The sequence below is a fragment of the Mus caroli genome, unplaced genomic scaffold (genome assembly GCF_978045245.1).
Source record: "Mus caroli unplaced genomic scaffold, Mus_caroli_1 scaffold_12, whole genome shotgun sequence".
Lineage (NCBI taxonomy): Eukaryota > Metazoa > Chordata > Mammalia > Rodentia > Muridae > Mus > Mus caroli.
This window is the reverse complement of record NW_028227267.1, coordinates 75,618,050-75,635,765: the sequence shown is the minus strand read 5'-3', so window position 1 is coordinate 75,635,765 and position 17,716 is coordinate 75,618,050. Positions and strand designations below refer to the sequence as shown.

General features: G+C 39.4%; 1 protein-coding gene across 3 annotated transcripts in view; it reads left to right on the top strand.

Annotated features, from left to right (window-relative positions):
• The first annotated feature begins 3,442 nt into the window (after nt 1-3,442).
• Naa16 (N-alpha-acetyltransferase 16, NatA auxiliary subunit) overlaps nt 3,443-17,716 on the top strand; it is a 53,052-nt gene continuing 38,778 nt past the window's right edge. For 2 of the 3 annotated variants that reach the window (XM_085828795.1, XM_021182000.3), the window contains exons 1-6: nt 3,443-3,639; nt 7,260-7,344; nt 9,586-9,690; nt 10,951-11,108; nt 12,526-12,660; nt 16,798-16,951. In XM_085828795.1, the coding sequence (XP_085684921.1) occupies nt 3,586-3,639; nt 7,260-7,344; nt 9,586-9,690; nt 10,951-11,108; nt 12,526-12,660; nt 16,798-16,951 (691 nt within the window). In that variant the 5' untranslated portion in view covers nt 3,443-3,585. Of the gene's footprint in view, nt 3,640-7,259; nt 7,345-9,585; nt 9,691-10,950; nt 11,109-12,525; nt 12,661-14,583; nt 14,698-16,797; nt 16,952-17,716 lie in introns of those variants that run through there. The other variant, XM_029469127.2, reaches the window with a different exon arrangement.

Below are 17,716 nucleotides of genomic sequence, written 5' to 3'. Positions count from 1 at the left end.
TTATCCCAGCACCTGGGAGGCAGAGGCAGGTGGATCTCAGTGAGTTTGAGGGCAGCCTAGTCTACAGCGTGAGTTCCAGGACAGCTAGGGCTATAAGGAGAAACCCTGTCTCTAAAAACAAACAAACAAACAAACAAAACCAAACCACTACCACCAATAACCACAACAAAACCCTCAAACAAACAAATAACCCAAAACTTCAAACAAAACAAAAAAGGAAATAATTTCTTCGTAGTTGTCAAAGTTTCAGTTCCTGGACATCTTGCGTTGGGACCTTTGGCAAGGCAGAACACGGTGTTAAGTCTGTTTACCTTATAAGAACTGGGAAGCAAAGTGGTGAGGGGAGGTGCCAGCATTCTAGTATCTCTCCTTCTAGAATATACCCCTCTGAGGATGAGTCTATGTTGGGGAGGATGGCCGCAGATAGGCAGGCACAGGGATGGAGCAGTAGCTGAGAGTTTACATGTTGAGACAATAATTAGAGATAGAGTGGGAGCTAAGTGGGAATGATGTGGTATTTTTGAAACCTCAAAGCCTCTTCCCCTTACCCCCAGCGACAGTAACACACCTCCTTCAACAAGACCACATCTCCTAATCCTTCCCCAACAGTGCCATCAGCTGGGACCAAGCACTCAAATACGTGAGTTCACAGAAGTTTCATTCAAACCACCACAGCTGTCTCCTCAACAGCCTTCAATCGCATGGTTATTATGGGTGGTGGGAATAACAGCCAACTCCTAGATTTTACTGTGTCAGCGAGTTATACAAAAGAGGCATGTGGTTGTACTGTCGTTTTACTTAATGCATGATTCTAAAGGAGGCACAGCCTGTCGAGAGTGCCAGGAAGGAATGTTTAGCTAGAAATCCCAGATGCTCCCAGTCAGAACTTGGCTCTCTTTCTGAGAAACACCACGTTTTGATTTGCATAGCACTTTTCTTTTAGTTTTGGCTTTGAAATGACTAAGCATTACATTCATATAATCCTGCTGTGCAGCAGATCACAACGATGTTCTAACTCCATTTCCTGTTGAAAGGTAGAAATAAGTTTTGTTCCAGACAAAACAGGAAGGCAGTAATAAAATGACAGCTGCTGGCTCATTTAGGCTTTCTGTTTGTGCAGACATTATATCTGTTATATAGTCCAAGCTTTGGGCTTGGAATTGCCGCAGCGCAGATAGTGGAGCTTTTGTTTTGTTTTAAGATTTATTTGTTTATTTATTTTATGCATATGAGTACACCACCATTGCTCTCTTCAGACACACCAGAAAGAGGGCACCAGACCCCATTACAGACATTTGTGAGCCACCGTGTGGGTGCTGGGATTTGAACTCAGGTCCTCTGGAAGAGGAGCCAGTGCTTTTAACCACTGAGCCATCTCTGCAGCCTTAGTGGAGGTTTTTTATTTTGTTTTGTTTTGAATTCTTGCCCTCCTGTTTTACCCTACCATAGCCTAAACAAGTAAGGTATGTGCGTATGTGTATGTGTGCACAGTGGGTGTACCTGTGTGTACATGTGTGTGGAGGTCAGAGAGCAACCTTAAGTGTAAATAAGTCAGGAGCTGTCCACCTTGGTTTTTGAGACAGGGTCTTTTACTAGGACAGAGCTCACCAGAGAGGCTAGCCTGGAGGGATTTGTTCTCAACTTTCCAGACTAAAACTACAAGTGTGTGCCACCATGTATTTTTTTTTCCTTTTAAGAAAAGATTTATTTTATTTTTAATTGTGGTGTGTGTGTGTGTGTGTGTGGAGAGAGAGAGAGAGAGAGAGAGAGAGAGAGAGAGAGAGAGAGAGAGAGAGAAAGAGAGAATGCACAGAGGCTAGGAGTAATCTTCAGGTCCTCTGGGTATAGAGGGGGTTGTCAAGTGCTGGGAACTCTGAAAGAGCTAGAATATTTGACTGAGTCCACTCTTCAGTATCGCCCGGCTTCTTTTCTTCTTTAAAAACAAACAAACAAACAAACAAACAAACAACCCAAACAAATGAACAAAAAACCCCCCAAGAAACAAAAAACGTTGTTTCAGGCCAAGCATCCGTGGCACATGCCTTTAATCCCAGCACTTGGGAGGCAGAGGCAGGCGGATCTCTAAAAGTTTGGGTCCAGCCTGGTCTACAGAGCAATTTTCAGGACAGCCAAGGCTAGACAGAGAAACCCTCTCTCAAGGCAAAACAAAACAAAACAAAACAAAATCAAATCCTCTCAAACATAGGGGATGAAGTGTGTGTGGGGGGGCATAGGATGACGTTCACCTGAAAGCAAACATTGCATCCGTCAATGTGGTGTCTCATGTAGAATTATTACCTATAGTTATCTCTGGCAAGTGATTGACACGGGCAACCCTATCTTGAGTCACCTTCCATGTTAGACAGTGGTGGCGCATGCCTTTGATCCCAGCTTTAGGGAGGCAGAGGTAGGCAGATCTCTGGGTTTGAGGTTAGCCTGGTCTACAGAGTGAGTTCCAGGACAGCTAAAGGTACACAAAGAAACCCTGTCTCTGAAAAACAAAACAAACAAAAGGGTTCTGGAGAAGGAACTTTATAGGATGTGCCATTTCCCGATGCCTGTAGCTTCTTCCCTGTCCCCTTTAAAAAAAAAAAAAAAAAAGGCTCTCACTACATAGCCTAGCCTGGCTTTGAACTTGTAATCCTCTTGCCCTTGATTTTCCAGTACTATTACTACAGGCACGTGCGGAAATTAGGATTCAGAATTTATATGTTTATATACATATGTTTACATACACCTTTTAATACTACACCAACATCCGGTATGTGATCCTTCTTGTCACAGATGTCTATCTGTATGTTCTTGCGTGTTGTTAGTGTTTTATTTTTTGGAGAAATCGTTCCTGAAACATTCTAGGATTGTATCCTGTTTTTCCCATTATTGGGTAGTCTATGTGGTGAAAGAGGCAGTAGACTCGAGGATCAGTAGATCTATAAAAATTCTGCAATTATTACTGAAAATGTTGGGTTCCCTACGCGGCTGAGACTCCTTTTATTTATTTTTTTTTCTTCTTCCTATCCTTTGCCTAAAGGAGCTGTCTCGCCAGTTTCATCATTTCAAGGTCTGATCACTACTTTGATATGCAATGAAAAGATAAGGCTTCTTTTTAAGAGTCCTTTTAAAAACAGCAAGAAAAGGAAGGACGAATGGATTCTAAATCAAGAGTGTTCATGGTATTAAGCAGGGTTTCCACTGCACAAAACAAAAGAACAAAAGTTAACTCGGAAAACAGTTTTACATCATCTAGGGCAGAAGCCTAATAACCAGCGTGAGACGAACAGCGTCCAGAGATTAGGGAGCGTATATGACTAGGTACTGACGAGGTGACAGGAGCTACACAGCCCTGCACCGACCTGGAGACCTCTCCGGGGAGAAGATTCTAGTCTTTCCTTCGGCCGCGAGACTGCGCATGCGCACCGCGCGGGGGCGGGGCGAGCCCTGGTCGCCATCTTGGCGCGCGCGGGCTTCCCTCCCGGGCCGCCCACTGGAGTGCGCTGTGTTCCGCTTCCCGTGGCATCCCGCCGAGGTAACCCGCGGCCCGGGTCCTGGCTGGTCGCTCGAGCAGGCCTCCCCGTCGCCGCCACGATGCCCTGCGTGCAGCTGCCCGCCAAGGAGAGCGCCCTCTTCAAGCGCGTGCTGGTGAGCGGTGGCCCGCCCGACCCCTGCGCGATTTCTTTCCCACCGAGCCGGGCTCTCCTCCGGCTGCTTCTCCTTCCCTTCCCCCGCGGCGCACCCTCCCTGACTCCGGAGCTCCCCACTGCGGGAGCTTTCCAGAAAGTTCCCCGGCCGAGTCGCCGGGACCCCGGCGCCGGGCTCAGCGCGTCCCTGCAGTCCGCCCCCTCGGGGTAGTCCGAGCTGCTTCGGGTCCAGGCTGGGCCAAGCACCGCTGCTTGCGGGGTACGGGAACATGGAGCCCGCGATCCCCGGGAGCCCATGCCTCTGTGCAGGAGAGTTTGCATGTTTGTGCTGGCCCGGTTTTGGAAGTGATTTGCCAGAAACTTGCTTCTAACTCGTCCTGGTGATGAAAGCTGCGGAGACGGGCTTTGTGCTTGAGACCATTTACGTGGCTTTGAAGCAAGCCTGAATAATAATAGTAATGATGATGATTAATAACAAATTGCCTTGGTCATGTTAGACCCATGCCCAGCTAAACGAGGTTCGGTTTTACGTTTTTAAAGTTTACTTAAGACATGCTCACTCTGTAGCCCAGGCTGGCCTGGATCTCTCTATGCAGACAAAGCTAGCCTAGATTTTAGAGCTGCTCTTTTTTTTTTTTTTTTTTTTTTTTTTTTGCCTCTCGAGTGCTGGGATACAAGGCATTTGCCACTGTGCCCAGACAAGAAGTTTTCTCTGGGGAGTGTGCCAGCATATCTGCCACCTTGGCACCCTGACCAGGTTATATCCCTTCAGGGAGGAGAGAGGCGACACGCTTCTTCTCTGTATGTCGCCGGGCTCTTAAAGATTTAGAAAAGAAAACGAGTTAATAGCTGTATGTTCTAAGCTGCCCTTTTAATTTGAGAATGTGCTACTTGCAGGGCAAGCTTTTAGATTTCAGGGTGAATTTATATTGAGAGCACGTGGCTGAATAGCAGTTAGCTGTTGAGTAAGGAAACACTGATCTTAATACTTTGTTGCCATCACCTGACAAAAAGTTACACTAGTACTGGTTCAAGCCAACAGAAGTTTTTTGTTTTTTTTTTTTTTTTAGGTTTTTCGAGACAGAGTTTCTCTGTATAGCCCTGGCTGTCCTGGCACTCACTTTGTAGACCAGGCTGGCCTCGAACTCAGAAATCCGCCTGCCTCTGCCTCCCAGTGCTGGGATTAAAGGCGTGCGCCACCACGCCCGGCTCCAACAGAAGTTTGACATGTAGCATCGAGAATGTTAACAATGATACAAGTGGACTGGGAGACTACTTTTTTTTTTTTTTTGAGATGGCCATATATTTCAGGTTGGCCAAAAATAACCTTGACCTCATCTGCTTTTTTGCCTGGAGAGTGATGGGATTACAGTTCTGGGTACCACATTTAGCCTTGGGATGATAATGTTTCAAATCTCAGTTTGGTACAGTTAGTAGAGAAGCATGTGTGGCAAATAAATGACAGAAGTGTTCACTCCTTTGGTAGCTGACAAAGATCAGGATTATTTAAAGAACACTTGATACTCTTCCTCAGTAGTTTCTTCTGCTTATAGCCCACTGTCTTTGTTAATTGTCAAGTGAACCTCAATAGTCAAAGTTGAACCTTTACAGGTTTTTTTACTGCATTTATTTGTGTGCATGTGTGCACACCATGGCGTTTGTGCAGAGATTCGAGGACACCTTCCAGGAGTCAGTTGTCCTCTCCCACAGTTAAACTCAGGTGATCAGGCGTGCTGCAAGCATCTTTACTAACTGACCCATTTCATTGGCCCTATTTTCTATTTTATTTTACTTACTTTGAGACTTTTTACTTTAAGTTTCAGAGTTTCACTCTAGCCCACGGTAGGTTGTATAATCTAGGCTAGCCTAGAACTCCTGGCAGCCTTTTGTCTCAACTAACTTCCTAAGGACTGGGCTTGATTGATTATAGGGAATGAGCCACCAGGTTTGGCCACATAGCTATTTAATTTATTCATATGGCTCAATATTTTTTCTGTTACTTTTGTCTTCTAACCATTTAGTAATCTTCCCAGAGCCAATCAAGAAAATTCATTTTAAATATATTTTAATGAAGGCTTTGAAATGATCACCTCCACATCCAAAATCTCCTCTTAGCTATGCCCTTGGCGCCCTGTTGCTGTGAATCTAGGAGGATGATTTTATTGGACAGCTCTTGATTACTTGTCTAGTGTAAAGAAACCTAGACAAGAATTCATTCTTCCGGGGGCTGGAGAGATGGCCCAGTGGTTAAGAGCATTGACTACTCTTCCAGAGGTCCTGAGTTCAATTCCCATTAAGCACCTGGTGGCTCACAACCACGTGTAACGGAACCCAATGCCCTCTTCTGGTGTGTGTCTAAAACAGCTACAGTGAACTCATAAAAATAAAATAAATCTTTTTTTAAAAGCATTCATTCTCCTAGAATTCACAGGATGGTTCTGAAGATAGATAGTAAATAACTAGAATGTCAGAGACAACAGAGCGATAGCACTGGGTAGCAGATGAAATTAAGTAATAGATAGTATTGGATAGGCAGAGGGTAGGAGGCTTGTATCTGCATGCTAGTATCTCGCTTTACTTTCCACATTAATAAAGCGAGATGATAGCACCACTTTAAAGGAATTTTTATAAGAACTAAACATAATTAAAAAGACGAAAGAGAAGTGTTGGCAAGGTTGTAGAGAAAATGGAACCCTTGCACATTGCTTTTGGTAATGGAAGTCAGTACCGCCAATATAGAAAACAGTGTGGTGGGCCAGTGAGGTGGCTTAGCAGGTAAAGTGCTTGCACCACAGAGTTCATTCCCTGAAGCCCATGGAAAGGTAGAAAAAGAGGACCAACTCTGTAAATTGTTTTCTGATCTGTACACACACACACACACACACACACACACTTAAAAAACTGTATAGGGGGAGTTTCTAAAAACAAACAGAAAGTCAAACTAAAATGAGAATACCTATAGAATTACCTTATGATCCTGCTATCCCACTGCTGGGGATATCCAAAGGAGTTGAGATCCGTATGTTGAAGAGCCATCTGTAGTGTTCATTATAGCACTGTTCAACATTGTGCATGAAAACCAATAAATGGGAACGATCTGAATGCCTTTCAGCTGATCAATGGATAAAACAGTGCTGCACATGCAATGGAATGGTAATCAGCTAGAAAGAATGAAAATATGTTTTCAGCAACATGGAAGAAATTAGACATCATGTTAAGTGAAATAAGCCAGACATAGACAGAGACTTCAGAGATTCGAGGGCTCATGTGTAAAAAAAAGTTGAACAGAAGTTACAGAGGTGGATGAGAGTGAGTGGAGGAAGGCACTGGGGAAAGCCAGTCAGTGGTAACTAAGTCACAGTCATATGGCTTTAAAAGTCTTCATTCTGTGTCAGTGTTGGCTGATGATAATGCATTTATTGAGTTTATTCTTCATTTATGTCTTTATCTCTTATAATAGTGGAGATGCTACATGTCAAGGCATATATAACTGCACTTAATGCTGTGATTAATATAGACAGAAGAGCATGTTATCATATTTTAGACTTTGGATCTTGAATTTATATGATATAATAAAAATTGGTTCATTATTTTATAAAATAACCTGCTGTTTCCTTTTAGAAATGTTACGAACAGAAGCAGTACAAAAATGGCCTCAAGTTTTGCAAGATGATTCTTTCTAACCCGAAGTTTGCTGAACATGGAGGTACTGTCTCATCTGTTGCAATGTGTTTTGGGGAATATAATTCTAAAACCAGGCAGGGCTTCTGAAAGTGGAGGAGCACTCAGATTCTCGGCGTGAATGTTCAGCATTTCTTGGTTATGTTTCGAGTGAATCTTAGGTTGAGCTAGTTTCATGCTCTAGTATGTGCAGTGCCTTTACTAATAAGGAAGTCGGTGAGAGACAATTTGATGAGGTAATGTGCATGTTAACATCCCTCTCAGAAGTGCTTCAGATATCAGATGAGTTCAGACTTGGATTAATTGTTTAGATTACCAGTTATACACACCAATTCAAAACATCTTGAAATTCTAGTTTCAACTCTTAGATCCTTTAGAATTTGGGACTTCTGGACTAGGGATGCTCAGTTTATAGGTTAGATTTCTTTCATCTGTTCCTCTGACTAGATTCTAATTTCCTACTTCAGTTTCTTGTATATAAAAGTAGGCTCTTGTTTGCAGTATAGAATGCGAAGATAAAAACACACATTGTATTCTGTGTTGTTTTTATTATTTCTACGTTTACTTATCATGTGTGAGTATATGTCATGGTTGCATGCATTCCACAGTACATGTGAGGAGGTCCAAGAACAATTGGTTTTCTTCTACCATGTGGGTCCCATGGGTTGAACTGCGGTTTTCAGGCTTGGTGTCAAGTGATTACTCACTAAGCCACATAGCTGGCTCCTCCTATTTGCCTCGTCTGTATATAAATATGTTACCATCCATTCATAACTAGGTTGTTAAGGTTTTTTTTAAATTGTTTCTAATAAAGTCTACATTTATTTTTTTCATCATTTTTACTGGTTGGGATTGTTCGTTGAGAGGATCAGATTGGTCTTGGAAAATTATGGTCCATAACATAACATAGCTAACTAAGTTCTCTTAGAACACTAGACTTGGACAACTTTTAAGACCATTTAATTAGGAAAATAGGCTGATACTGTTCACCTTTATAAAACTATGAGATAATCTTTTGAAGGAAGTGCAAGTTTTCATATTATGAAGTTTTAGAAAATGGAACCTTAACATGGGTTCTGGATATGTGAATTCAGGTCTTTGCAATTGCTCAGCCTACTAAGTATTGCCCCACCCCACTGAGACAAATTCTAACCAATCATAATCTAAAGTTTTTATTTTTTATTTATTTTATTTTATTTAAGACAGGATTTCTTTGTAAAATGGGACACTTCTGAAAACTATACAGTTTCCAGAGATCAGTTTGAAAATCACTGCTACAATCTAAGTCCTTGTGGATTTTTCAGAGAAATACTTTATTATAAATCATCTTCATCTTTCATTAACTTCCTAACATTTTCTTGGGCTGCTTGTCGGTAGTACAATGTTATGCTCTCCAAATGCAAACTAGTGTTAAATAGCTTACGTAGAATTATTAAAATATATTTGTTGACAACAGAGAATCTGTTCAATATTGAAAATGGTGATAATGATTACAATATATATTTTTAATTGAGTAGATAGAGTCACTCTTTTTGTGAGGTAAAAATTAGATTATGAGCCATCATGCATGGTGGTGTATTTCTTTAATCAAGGCGAGCCTGGTCTGCAGAGTGAGTTCAAAGATAGCCAGGGCTACACAAAGAAACCCTGTCTTAAATAAACAAATAAACAAAAATTAGATTATGATTGGTTAGAATTGGTCTCAGTGGGGTGGGGCAATTTTTGGTGGGCAGTGTGCTTCTGAGCCATTGAGGAATAACGTCTGAGGTTGTCCTCTGATTTCCACATGTGTGCCTGATGTATTCACCTGCACTCACACACATAAACATATACAGACACACAAAGAAAGGAACTGGCCTTGAGAAAGTATAGAATTACTGTAAATTTAATTCTAAAGAACTGGGATGCCTGCTTTGTTAAATTTTTTCAAAGGATAATATAAATCCCTCCATATAGAGTCTTTCTAAAGGGTAGAACTCTATTCCAGTCTAAGGCATTTTAGAATAGGACTTAGGTTAAAGAAAATGTGTTCAATATTGAATATGATGATAATGATTGCAATGTATATATTTAGGTAGTCAATCTTTTTGTGGGGTATAAATTAGATTATGATTGGTTAAAATTGGTTTCAGTGGGGTGGGGAGACACTTCAAGCCAATATTTGTACCTTTGTGATGAAGATAAAAGATAAAAGCCCCGTAGTTAGTACTTTAGATCTCAGGTACTAACAAAGTCCTAGGAGAGTAACTTGAATCTTTCATTTCAGAGACTTTGGCTATGAAAGGATTAATACTGAACTGTTTAGGAAAAAGAGAAGAAGCATATGAATTTGTTCGTAAAGGACTTCGCAGTGATGTCAGGAGTCATGTCTGTATCCTTTTGCCATCGTTTTGTGGTTTTGTCTTTTCTAATTCAAATTTTACAACTTATCTGTGAAACATTGAAATCTTAGGAATTTTAATGAAGTCTATGTATCTACCCATTACTCAGCATCAGTAATTAGCAATATTTTGTTCCTTAATCCTTTTTGGAGTATTTTAAAGAAAATATTCATAGAGAAACAGAGATCAGCTCTTTCCTTAAACATCCATGAACTGATATTTTCCTACTTTAGAAAATGAATTTTAGTTTTTTAATCTATATCAATATTTGTGTTTCTTGAATTTTCTTTTAGAAGTTTTACAGGAAATTTTCAATTTAGAAGAAACCTTTTTAAAACAAGTTTAGCTGGATCTGTAGCTCAGTAGTAGAGTACTTGCCCAGTGTGTGCAGGGGGTCCTGGGTATAACCCCTGGCACTGCAGAACTAGCAAATGGAAACCAGGTTTTACTTTGTGTCAGGAAAAACTGCTTCTTTAGCTTGAATTCTATTAACAGAGACATAACACTTACTTTACTGAATCTTTACAGTACTTTTCTTTTGCTAGTATTTCAACATGTAAACCAATTTTAAAAACCTTTAAAGAAGGATTGTTGAAATTTTTTCATTTCCCATGTTTGTGTGTGGTCTTATAGTACCCTTGTATATCTGGCATTTAATTCATTTAGCAGATGGTTAGTATTTGCCATGTGTAGTCTCCATATTTTCACATATTTAACTTAGGGGTCTCTCAGAATACTAAATGATTATTTTCTTATCTCAGACTTTACCCTACAGTGTAGAGAAAGGCCGTTTTGGGGGTTTGGCATAAGATAAGCTAAGAGAATAAATCTTAATTTTATGTCTTTTAATATCACTAGTGAATTAAATGAATTGGATAACTAAACTTATTTTAGAAAATAATGACAATCTTTATATAAGTGAATTTTGAGATTGTTTGGTTACAAAAGCAAGGGAATTGAATGTAGGAAAATGTTAAAAAATTTGCCAAGAATTTTCTAAAAGTTATCTACAAATATTATGGAAATTTTCAAGCACGTACAAAATTGGAGAAATTGAATGTTGAATCATTGCGATCCCATCATTCAGCTGACTAGTCAAGGGTTGGCTGTTTTTATACTTGCCTGTTTCTAATTGTCCTTTCCCTCTGATCCCAGATCATTGTGAAACAAACTCCAGATGAAATACTTTTGAGGTTATCGCATAGCATATCGTAGTGTCTGTGGATGTCTGTATTTCCTTAACTTGATAGGTTGGCATGTATACGGCCTCCTGCAACGTTCTGATAAGAAGTATGATGAAGCTATTAAGTGCTACCGAAATGCTCTCAAATTAGATAAAGATAATTTGCAAATCTTGAGGGATCTCTCCCTATTGCAGATTCAGATGAGAGACCTTGAAGGTTATCGAGTAAGTAGTCTTAAATGTACTTTTTAAATACAGGGCATTTATTTATTTATTTAAGCAATGGGGTTGAAGGTGTGTGCCACAACACTTGGTGTAAAGATTAAATTTTTAATAGCACATGAATTCAGAATGAAGTGAGCCTAAGGCAAGATGCTATACCCACTTGGACTGTCCTGTGATAATAGTTACAAAGTTTCACACTTGAGCATTAAATAAGGGTAAATTGAGATGGCTCAATGAGTGAAGATGCTTGCCACCTAGCTTGATGACCTGAGTGGCATCCCTGGGACTTAAGCTGTGGAAGGAGAAAACAGACTTCTGAAAGTTGTCTTCAGGCTTCCACGAGTGTACTGTGGCACATATACATTCACTCATGCATGCACACACACAATTTAAAAAAAATGATTGTCTCTGGTGTAAAAATATTATTCTAATATCATTTGTTTTAACATTTTTGCTAAACTGAGAATAGATTTGACATTCAGCTTTTACTAAAGTCTGAAGATTACTTAGCTTTTTTATATTAAATTAGTTAGCATAAAATAATACGGAAAGGATTGCCATGAAGATCCATTTTTCTCTTTAGTTATGTGTATGGTATTGTGTCTGTCTGTCCATAGGTGTTTAGGTACCTATGGAGGCTACAAGAGGGCATTGGATTCCATAGAACTAACATTGTAGGCAGTTGTGAGTTGCCCAGTATGGATCCTGGAAACTGAACTTGTGCCCACTTTAGTCTTGTATTTGCCAGAGAGAAAAACTGACCCATGCTTTAATGAAGGAGGGGGTGACAGAGAAGCAGGCGTGAAAGTAAGATAAAGTGATGTTAACTTGATGTTCTGTGAAAAGGAGCCAGACATGGATGGCCAAGAGTACCTGAAAAGGATGAAACAGTCAGCAAGGTTGAAGAGACATTTTCTAGACTCAGTCTGCTGCAAGCACTGAGAAAGAGCTGAGGTACCCTTGGGAGGTAGGGCCTCTCTGGAGAAGTTGGCTTTTCTGCTCGCCTTGGTTTTTCTAGGGTATTCATGGGAGAATTTCTGATATTTTGTCTATAATATTACAGAAATTCAGCTGCTTTCTATTGGCAGTGGGCATTTCCACTGGAAGAGCCTCATACTGTTTCCTCCATGTCCATCCTGTATACGAGGCCACTTACAACAATGTAAATGAGCAAATTTCATATAATATTTTTTGAAAATATAATATAATCAAAAGCTATCCTAATTTTATAACAACCTTACAGCAAGGACTATAAGGCACAGAGACTTAATTTAGATTAGAAATGTGAAACACATTTTTAGCATATTTTAGAACTGATACTTATTGATGTGTTATTAAAGAGTATTAAAATTCAGATGAAATATAAACATTTTAGATAAATAAAGAACTTATAAAGAGAAAAAACATTCTTTCTTAGGAGACGAGATACCAACTTCTTCAGTTGCGTCCAACACAGCGTGCTTCCTGGATTGGATATGCCATCGCTTATCATTTGCTGAAAGATTATGATACAGCGCTAAAGCTATTAGAAGAATTTAGACAAACGCAGCAAGTAAGAACTTTGACATTTTTTCCTAATATTGCAGACTGAAATAGTTGAGTTTTACCTTTAAATTTTTCTTAGGAAACTGAAAAAATTGAAAAATATTTCAAAATAGGAAAAGTTTAAAGTGCAGAATTCCCAGTATAAAATAAACTAATTCTTGAGTTTTATGAGCAGTAATCTCAATACTCTGGTAGATAGAGAAATAAAATATGATGACGTGGTGCAGCTTGGGAAGAGGGCTTGTCTCGTAGGTTGGGTTATGGGCGTGTAGCCCTAACTAGGAAAAAATAGTAAAGTATAAAGAATTTGGAAGCTGGAGGATTGTTTCTGTGATATATATTACTTTAGTTGTGAATATGGAAATGGTATGTGTGTTTTTGTTTTATGTTAATGTATTTGGAATATCTAGAATACTTACCTGTTTTATAAAAATACAAAGCATATTAGCTCATTTACATATGTTAACATTTTCTATAATTGTTAAAGGTTTTACTTAAAAAATAAAATATGTAGAAGTAGCTTAAGTTTTTTCCTGCACCTTTCCAGATGTAAGCACTAATCTGAAATTAGTACAGAGATAACTTTTCATATGTATGCCATGCATCAATCTATCAAAGATACAGACTTGTGTATATATTTTTAGAAATTACATGATAGTTTTGTTTTTAAGGCAGGGTTTCATAGTGTAGTCCTGGCTGGCCCTGAACTCAAGATCCTCCAAGCTTACCTTTCTTGGTACTGGGGTTATAGGCATGTACCACTGTTTCTAGCCTGATAGTTTTTATTTTATTCATGTGTATATATGTAGTCAGAAGAAAACCCCCAGAGGTCAGTTCTTGCCTTCCACCTTGGCCTTTTTTTTTTTGGTGCGGTGTTTTGCATTCTGGTGGCTTGCTGAACAGTTCTGTTTGTGCCACATATCTCCTTGTAATTGTGTTGGGATTGCAGCTGATGCAATTCTACCACTTTTAACATGGGCTTTTAACGTGGGTTCCAGTGATCTAAACTTAGGTTGTCGTCTTCTATAGCAAGGGATCTTACTCCCTAAGCCATCTCCCTAACCTGTCAGTTTTTCTTCAATATTTAGGAGACTTATTCATGTTAATTTAGGGCTCATTGATCCATTTTTAGATACTGTGTCTTGTTCTGTTGTATAAATGAAGAGTTTGTCTACTTTGTCTCTATTAAAAACAGTGCTATTATAAATAACCTTGTTGCTGCTTCTTTGGCTACATTTGTGTTTGTATTCAGTGTAAATCTAAAACTGGAATTACAAAAGTGTGACAGTTCTGTGATTGTAAGTATGGGCTAGATCTGGTGTCACCACTTTGTGAAGTAGCTATACCAATTTAAACATTCACCAGCACTGTTAGATGAATTTTGTTTCTCTGTGTTACGCTGACACCTTGTGCCAGTTATTTATTGATTTTTATATCTGCAAATAAAAGGCTTTACTAACCTCTCTTGATTTTCTTTTCTTTTAAAATATTTTTTTGTATTTGTGCAACATATGGAGGTTAGAAGATAACTTGGAGAAGTTGGTTCTCCCCATCTACCAGATAGTTCCCGGGAACTGCGTTTAGGCTGTAAAGCCCTCCCTGCCTGCTTACCTATCTCCCTGGCCCAGTTGTGTCTTACTGATTATTAATGAAGCATAGCGATACTAGCTGTCTTTTTTTCCTTTCCTGTTGCTCCGATAAAACATCCTAAACAAAGTAACTTAAGGGAGAAAGGGTTTTATTTTAAACTCATAATTCCAGGTTACAGTCATATCAGGGAAGTCAAGCAGCAAGATCTTGAATATCCAGTGGCATCCATAGTCAAGAGCCAAGAGAATGAATGCATGCACTTACGTCTTTGGCTTGTCTTCTTCTCTCTTATACAGTGCAGCTTCCCAAGCCCAGTGAAAGGAGTCATCTCTCTCACATCAGTTGAGATGATCTCCCACAGAAATGCCCACAGGCTAATGTGATAGACAATCCTTCATTGAGACTCTCTTCCGAGATGATCCTAGAATGTGTCAAGTTGACCGACCATCTCAGGGTATGGAGGCATTATGCTTTTAATTCCAGCAAGGCAGAGGCAAGCAGATCTCTGTGAGTTCCAGACTAGCCTGGTCTACATAGAGAAACCCTGTCTCAAAACAAAACAAAATGACCACCCACATGCACACACCAACCCTGGGCAAAGGGATATTGGTCTATAGGGGCTTTGTTGTTTTGTTTTGTTTTTGATATGTATGCCTACTTTATGGTATCATGGTAATACTGGCTTCGGTATAAGTTTTGAAGTGTTTCCTCCTGTTCTGTTTTGAAACCCTGAAGGATTGGCACTAATTCTGTAAACATTTGGTAGACTGCACTTGTGCTGCCATCTAGTCCTGGTCTTTGTGGGATGTTTATTATGTTCTATTGCTATTCAGATTTTTTTATATCTTCAGTCAGTTTTTTTTTAAAAATTTATTTTATGTATATGAGCACACTGTAGCTGTCTTTAGACACACCAGAAGAGGGCATCAGATCCTATTACAGATGGTTGTGAGCCACCATGTGGTTGCTGCGAATTGAACTCAAGACTTTGGGAAGAGCACTCAGTCTTAACCACTGAGCCATCTCTCCAGCCCCTTCAGTCAGTTTTTTTTTTTTTTTTTGGTTTTTCGAGACAGGGTTTCTCTGTGTAGCCCTGGCTGTCCTGGCACTCACTTTGTAGACCAGGCTGGCCTCGAACTCAGAAATCCACCTGCCTCTGCCTCCCGAGTGCTGGGATTAAAGGCGTGCGCCACCACGCCCGGCTCCAGTCAGTTTTTATAAAAGCTTTTATTTAGTTCATTTTATATTTTCTTCTCATGTAATTTTCTGTGGTATTCTCTTAATCTTCTTTGCTTTGTTTTTCTTCCTTTTTGTTTCTTCACCATCATCATCTCAGGCCTGTGGTGATGTTTCTTTAATTTCTGATTTTAATACTCTCTGTTTTTCCCTTTAGTCATTCCAGGTTAAGTTAGTGATTTTGTTGATCTGATCCAGAGCCAGCTTACAATGTTTTACTTTTTCTGTATGGATGTGTTGGACCATGCCTACGGTTTTATAATACTGCCTCAGTTCTTCCTGTCCCCTTGTGTAGTATAAAGGCCAGGAAGAGAGTAACCTCTTTGGTTCTCCTTAGACCTTACCATGTAATTTAGAAAGAGGTGTCCAAGGAAGCTTTCCCCTCCCTCCTTCCTATCTCTGAGGCTGGCCTTAAATTCTGGATTCCCTTGCATCTGCTTCTTTTGAGCAATGGATTACAGTTGTGTGTGCTGACATTACTCCACTATGCCCTGCTTCACAGTCTTGTCTGTCTGTCCTGTCTTTCTTTCTTTCTTTCTTTCTTTCTTTCTTTCTTTCTTTCTTTCTTTCTTTCTTTCTTTCTTTCTTTCTTTCTTTCTTTTTTTCTGTTGGCCCCACTTGCTCCAGCCTATTTGTTTATTTATTTATTTATTTATTTATTTATTTATTTATTTATTATATATAAGTACACTGTACCTATCTTTAGACACCCCAGAAGATCTCATTACAGATGGTCGTAAGCCATCGTGTGGTTGCTGGGATTTGAACCTCTGGAAGAGCAGTCAGTGCTCTTAACCGAGAGCCATATCTCCAGGCCCTCACAGTATTTTCTTGAAGAAACTTTGTATAAAATTTTGCTAAATTCCACTATTGGTCCTATTTTTTCTTTAAAAATTTGTGGTAGATTCCTTAAGATGTCTGTCATCTACTTTTATATCTGGATTTAAGATCTGTTCCTCATTAGGAATGGTGGCACACGCCTTTAATCCCAGCACCCGGGAGGCAGAGGCAGGCAGATTTCAGAGTTCAGGGCCAGCCTAGTCTACAGAGTGAGTTCCAGGACAGCCAGGGCTATACAGAGAAACCCTGTCTCGAACCTCCTCCCCCCCCCCCCCCCCCAAATCTGAAATCTGTTCCTCTTCACTTTGCCTTATAAACCTGTTTTATTTTAAAGATGGAATTAATCATTTGCTAACCTATTTTTAACTGCTTCAGCATTAAATCTGCAAATGAATCCTGAGTAAAAAAATTAAGAGATCTGTAACTAACTTATGTAGTTGTATCATTTATATAAGATGATTTGGTTGTTTTCTTCTAGGTTCCTCCCAACAAAATAGCTTATGAATATAGTGAACTGTTACTATATCAGAATCAAGTGATGAGAGAGGCAAATTTATTTCAGGAATCTTTGGAACATATAGAAACATATGAGAAGTTGATATGTGATAAACTTTTGGTGGAAGAAATTAAGGGTAAGTTGATTTAGTTGTTGTTATTGTTTTGTTTTTTGTTTTATTTAATGGCCCTTTAAGTTTTGTTTTAACACTTAAGTAACCCTGTGTATTTGGTGGCTGGCTAAGCGTTTGGTTACTAAACCATTATTAATCACCATGACATTCTTTTGAGGACATAGGGGAACTGAGGAGCTGCTGTCCTCTTGCTAGTTTGTAACCTTTTCTCACTTTGGTTTCTAGTTATTTTATGTGTATGAATGCTTTGCCTTGCATGTATGTTTGTGTATCATGTGCATAACTGGTGCCTTCAGAGACTAGAAGAATGAGTTTGATCCTCTGGAATCAGGTTGTAAGCTGCTGTGTCCCAGGTCCTCTCCAAGAGTACCTGTGTTCTAACCACTGAGCCCATCTCTCTAGCCTCTAGTTGTTTTTTCTTCACTTGTTTAAGGTTTGTTTTTTATTATATTTTACTGTGTAGGTGTGTGTTTATGTGGGTATAATAGGTGAGTGCAGCTGTCAGGGATGCGAGAGGCGTTGGTTCCCCTGAAGCTGCAGTTATAGGTGGTTGTAAACGGCTCAGTTTAAGTGCTGGTACTAAACCCAAATTCTCTCCAGTACATGAGAGCAATCCATGCTCTTAAGCACCTAGCCAGCTTTCTTATACCTAACTTAATATTAGGTATTAATATAATTATTAGGATTTAATATACCTAATTAATATTAGTATCAGTATTAGTGACAATACTTTTTCAAATTATCAATAAAATATAATTATTTTGTTTT